This window comes from Melanostigma gelatinosum, assembly GCF_949748355.1.
Source record: "Melanostigma gelatinosum genome assembly, chromosome: 15".
In the NCBI taxonomy this organism is placed as follows: domain Eukaryota; kingdom Metazoa; phylum Chordata; class Actinopteri; order Perciformes; family Zoarcidae; genus Melanostigma; species Melanostigma gelatinosum.
In genome coordinates, this window is record NC_136648.1 from 11700183 (window position 1) to 11706182 (window position 6000).

A 6000-nucleotide genomic window follows, 5' to 3' on the forward strand; every position below is an offset into this window, starting at 1 on the left:
TCCAGTATTCACTCTCTCAGCTGTGTGTTTGAGCTCCAACACCTGTTTTACACTGTACCCTCGTATTATGAGTGTAATTCATTTGCTATAAAAGAGACAAAACACACTGTGAACAAAGTTGAAGATGAATATGACTGATAACATTAAAATTCTTTTAAAATTGTATATAGATGTTATATAGACGGAGATGAAGCACAAACGCGCACATGCACAGATACAACCCAGCACCTCCATTATACAGTGACAGGCATATATAATATTATAATATTTATGCTAAGACGTTTGGGAAATCGTGAAAAAAAAAAGTTATTTGTATTGTCTGTGGCTTCAACACTTGAGGGATGAAAGGAGAGAAGAGGATGAAATAATGAATCCTGTGTTTTTTGTCTTCAGTCTTCCAAGTGACAAACGTGAAAATATTCACATATACAGAAGATCCAAATACCCAGCATGCAGTATGTACAGTAGGTGAAGCAAAGGATGAGTGACATATGCTTTTTCATGTATGTAGACAAACACATGTACACTACGTATAGTGCCTGAGGTATTTCCCGCACGATTGCTGCTTTTCAATGTTTTTAGCACTTTTGCTCTCAAGCCATGATAAACATCTGGGGACCCATAATAACCAGATTAACATTAGGACATGCATTTTCTTCTTTTTTTAAGTTGATGCCTTACAGACTAGATGTGGAAAAATAAAGCAAAGCCAGACTTTTCTGTTCCTATGTAAAATATTCCTTTGGAGAACAGATGCATTGAGATCCCAAAATGTGGAATTGCTCATTATTCCCAATGCGGATTTATGAGTTAAACTTAGTTTATGTTTATGCTATTAAATAAATATATCATAAACCTATATCATCCTTGTGCTTTGTACTTTTACTTAGTTGTTTTTTGAGTGGAAATGTCCTAAAATGTATACATACATAAATGTAGTTAACAAGTCACTTATATGTGGATTTATGGGAGGAAACCATGTTTAGTTTAGGAAATATGAGAGACATCATCGAAACAAAACAACAAAAAGAAGAAGTTATATCAAATGTTTGATGGCCGCTGTCTTGGGACTAAAGCCAATGTGTGTTCTCTTCCAGGACAACTATGTGGAAAGCTTCAAGATGATGCACACTAGAGATCATCATATGTTCAGGAAGTCCTAAAAAACCATGACCAATAAAATCCAATAAGACAAGCAAAGTTTTGATGAAAAGAGCCACATTAACATTTCAGTAATCCATGATGAAGGGACCCATATAAATTCACTGAGCTGAATACATGTACTGTGTCTGATTATGTCACAATCAATGCTTGAATCAAAAATAGTCTGTATGTATATATGTGTACCGTATATATAAAATGTATATAGACAAGAGGACACGAGGAAAGGTCGGCGATTATGTCAAACATAAATGTGTGAAGGGAACATGATCAATTTCAAAAATGCCATCTTCACAAACCACATGATCTGTGTTCTTCTGCCTGATTATGAACAGATCCATTATCACACATGCTCACACATGCAAAAATGTATGAACTGAGATTCATTGTCCATAAATATGGGGAGCATTTGACTATGGAAGAGCATTTAAGGTCATCTACCGCCTGTTATAAAACAGATGAGTTTGCTTCATTCCTTTTACCCCTGCATGATGTTGGGCCAAAGAACATCATGGCTTATGATTTATAAACTCAAACTGTTTTTAAAAAACTGATATTTCTCCCCCTGGGTATAGAGTAGAGTACACACACAAACATTATTAACCTGGGTATCTATGTTAAAAATAGTTGAGAGAAGGAACTGGACACTTTTAGGGCAGCTATGGAATTTCTTGGTGTCAAAGAGGAAGGGAAAAATAACCGCATGAATGTTAGTCAGAGAGGGATAATGCAGAAGTCAGTGTAAAAAAACAAACAAAGATAGACCCATTTGGGCAGAGAAATATCACTTTGAATGCACCCAGGCTGGTTGATAGCTCACTTGGCATCATGGCAGAGCTCAGTTTCAACGTGGATCATGGCTATCTGGAGGGTCTGGTTCGAGGACTGAAGGCCGGAATTCTGACTCGCTCCGACTATCACAATCTGGCTCAGTGTGACACACTTGAGGGTAAGAATATTGTATCACACTGCCACTTTGTGACACATTTTAAATTTGGGAATTTAGCTTTCTGAGAAATGTATATTTTAATAAAGTTTGTGTGGAGTTCACGGGGGCTCATCTTACTGAACTTTGATCCCATTTTCAAAGGAGATAATCTGAATTTGCTTACCATGGAACAAGACATTCCTTTGTGGGAGACACATACAGTGCAAGTCAGTGCGGATGAAGACAAATGAGATGTTTGTGATACTATATATTCTTTCAGGAATGTTTACTCTCCCACTCTGTTAGTTTGTCCAAACTGGGGGAAGTGGTTCTTGGAAAGACTCCATAATTGCAATCAACACCATGTGTGTTTGTGTATATAATCCATACGTATGTGGTTTGTTGGTTTTTACAAGCTGTAATGTGTTCAACAAGTTGGCCAAAAGTCAGAAAGAGCTATGTGTGAATTACATACCGTATGATGATTCAGCTATTCCTGTTTTTTTGTTGTTCCTGCAACCTAACAGGAAGCTGCTGTGGAAAAACAGTGATGCCATGAGTAAAAAGTGGGGTCGAGTACAGAACCTTGATGCAATGTCTTTCCTCTCCCCTTCTCAGACATGAAGCTGCATCTGCAGTGCACAGACTACGGTAAGATGCTGTCCTCGTCCGAAGAGGACCTGACGGTGTCTCTGGTGGACAGCAAGTTAAGAGAAAACCTGGTGACTGAATTCAGCTGCCTTCGCTCCAATGCCCTGCCTCCACTATCAACCTTCCTTGACTATATCACGTACGCCTCATGTGTTAACTTATAAATTACACAAAGGTCACATGACATACTTATTTGTTTCCATTTTTCTTGATTATTGCTAAAAGAAAACTGTGGATTATGTACATATGCATTTTTTTCCTCCATTATTGTTTAGTCCATCACATTCAAAGAAAGCTCATTTCACTAAACTTACTGCATCTGCTACCAGTTTCTACAAACAAAGGCATGTTTACGGCAAAATATAAAATGCCATGCAGGAAAATAAAGGGACTTCGATTTACCCTGCTCTCTGCCATAGCTACAGCTACATGATCGACAACGTGGTGATGCTGATCGCCGGGGCCCTGAAGCAGAGAGATGTGGCAGAGCTCCTTCCGCGGTGTCACCCGCTGGGAGCTTTTGACCAAATGGCAGCAGTGGGCATCGCTCGTACCCCGACTGAGCTCTACTCGGCCATCCTGGTGGACACGCCACTCGGTAGGTTCATCAAACAACCTGTGTTGAACTTCCAAAGACTGTAAACTTCAGTATGAACAGGACTAATGCCAGTCACAGAGTTGTTGCAAGTTACTAAACATAATTAACCATAACCAGTTTACAGTGAGCTTGGATTTTATTTTATGGTGGGGAGGAAACAGCTCTGAAAAGTCTTTGAAGTATGGAAGCGAAAAAAAAGACGGATGAAAAAATAGCTCATGTTTAGTCAATTTACTAACTCAAACATTATAATCATTGTCATAACTTTTGACTGAAGGGCTTCTTCACACCGTTAGGTGGCAGTGAATTATTTTATGAATACGTATGGCAGAGAGAATTTAGGGTTGAGGGAACATAAGGATGAGGAACACGAGGCTAAGGGAATATACCGCTGAGGGAACATAGGGTTAAGACAACATACGGCTAAGGGAACATACATCTGAGGGAACATAGGGCTAAGGGAACATACATCTGAGGGAACATAGGGCTAAGGGAACATACATCTGAGGGAACATAGGGCTAAGGGAACATACATCTGAGGGAACATAGGGATAAGGGAACATACATCTGAGGGAACATAGGGCTAAGGGAACATACATCTGAGGGAACATAGGGCTAAGGGAACATACATCTGAGGGAACACAGGGCTGAGGGAACATACATCTGAGGGAACATAGGGCTAAGGGAACATACATCTGAGGGAACACAGGGTTAAGAGAACATACATCTGTGGGAACATAGGGCTAAGGGAACATACCGCTGAGGGAACATAGGGTTAAGAGAACATACATTTGTGGGAACATAGGGTTAAGAGAACATACATCTGTGGGAACATAGGGCTAAGGGAACATACATCTGAGGGAGCATAGGGCTGAGGGAACATTGAAGGAACATAAAACAAATCCACAAACTGCAACTATTCCATCAGATTAAATTCCTTTTCACACAATTTCTAAACGCTGGTCCGTCCAGCCCTTCAGTTAGTCAGAGTTTTTATTTTGATCATCTTAATTGAAGTCCTGCTCGATACATTTTTTTAAAGTGATATATAAAACAGACTAATGAAACTGATGCCCATTGTGTTGTCGTCATAGCTCAGTTTTTCCAGGATGCTGTATCTGAGTCCAACCTGGATGAGATGGAAGCTGAGATCCTCAGAAACAAACTGTTTAAGGTGACTTAAAAAGTGTGTTAGATAATGTGTGTTCATATAAATTCTGGATTACAGGGTTTACTATTCTAACATGAGTTTTACAATGTTGTTCTTACTTTCTTTGGTTGAAGTCAGGGTTTTATGTTACAGACACTTCAAGCCATCTCCATGAAATGATCATATCTTTTCTTCAAAGGCATATTTAGAGTCGTTCCACTCTTTCTGCAAGAACATGGGTGGAGCCACAAAAGATATAATGTGTCCTGTCCTGGAGGTACTGTGACAATATCCACTGTTGAAGTTTTACGTACTATATATATATTTTTTTTGTTTTGTTTGTCAAAAATGCTTTGTATGTATGTGTGTGTCCTGCAGTTTGAGGCAGACAGGCGGGCCTTCATCATCACAGTGAACTCCTTCGGGACAGACCTTAGCAGAGCAGACCGGATTGCGTTGTATCCATCTTGTGGTAACCTTTACCCTGAAGGGCTACGCCTGCTGGGCAGAGCAGAGGACCACGGGCAGGTTAAAGAAGTGGCCGACTGTTACCCAGTGAGTCTGATCACATTTCTGTGAACTCTAAGAGTGTTGCTTTAACTTAAAGTCATTAAAGTGGTTGACGTCAGCCTTAACTTCTCTGCAGGTGTATAAAATAATTTTTGATGACCCTGAGCCAGGATCAGGATTTAAGACTCTGGAAGACAGATTCTTTGAACAAGAGGTAATATAACTTTAATATACCATCTGATCAGGATGGAGCGTCCAGCTGTTGAACTGATGATATTTCAAAAATATTTGGACCGAGCAACCCATTTCACATAAAATTCAGTTTTGAAGTATGGGCAGTTTGTTTAAATTATTTTTACTGACGAGTCAACCGGACACAAAGCAAACACATTCTGAACTTGATTCATGTGTCAACTATATATCTTAACTTCTTAACGCGCCTTTCTGTCTCTCTGAGCGGCTTCAACGTCCATCCTTTACCGTTTATCTTTTCTCAGGTGAAACTGAACACACTTGCCTTCCTGCAGCAGTTCCACTTCGGAGTATTTTACTCCTACATCAAACTGAAGGAGCAGGAGATTCGCAACATTGTCTGGATCGCTGAGTGTGTCACACAGAGACAGAAATCCAAGATACACAACTACATACCCATCTTCCAGGGAACTGAGCAATAAAAACATAAATATGACATAGAGCTGTGAAACAACAAGGTAAATAAATGCACTTCATCAAAAGCATACTTGTTGATCTCTTCATTATCCACGTTTGTGCGTGAGGATTAGATACTGGTGGTGCTTTAAAGTCAGTCACAAATATATTCTGTGTTTTTATTACAGACCTCAGAAAATACAACAATGAAGCCTCGTGATTAATAACAACTACTTGCTATAGTTAGTATGTTCACGTTCACATTACTGGCACAATATTTGCATGAGTAAAAAGAACACAAGTGTGCATTTCATGAGGTATAACAATGTGTAACTATACAATAGTGTACAAAAT

General features: G+C 39.3%; 1 protein-coding gene across 1 annotated transcript; it reads left to right on the forward strand.

The window, feature by feature from the left end:
• Window positions 1-1989: 1989 nt before the first annotated feature.
• LOC306789800 (V-type proton ATPase subunit d 1-like) lies at window positions 1990-5672 on the forward strand (the record flags this gene model as incomplete). Its single annotated transcript, XM_079285869.1, has 8 exons — window positions 1990-2110; window positions 2708-2879; window positions 3160-3338; window positions 4433-4512; window positions 4688-4765; window positions 4867-5043; window positions 5135-5212; window positions 5496-5672. 8 exons carry the CDS (start codon window positions 1990-1992, stop codon window positions 5670-5672), a joined length of 1062 nt encoding a protein of 353 aa, XP_079141995.1.
• Between the last annotated feature and the right edge of the window lie 328 nt (window positions 5673-6000).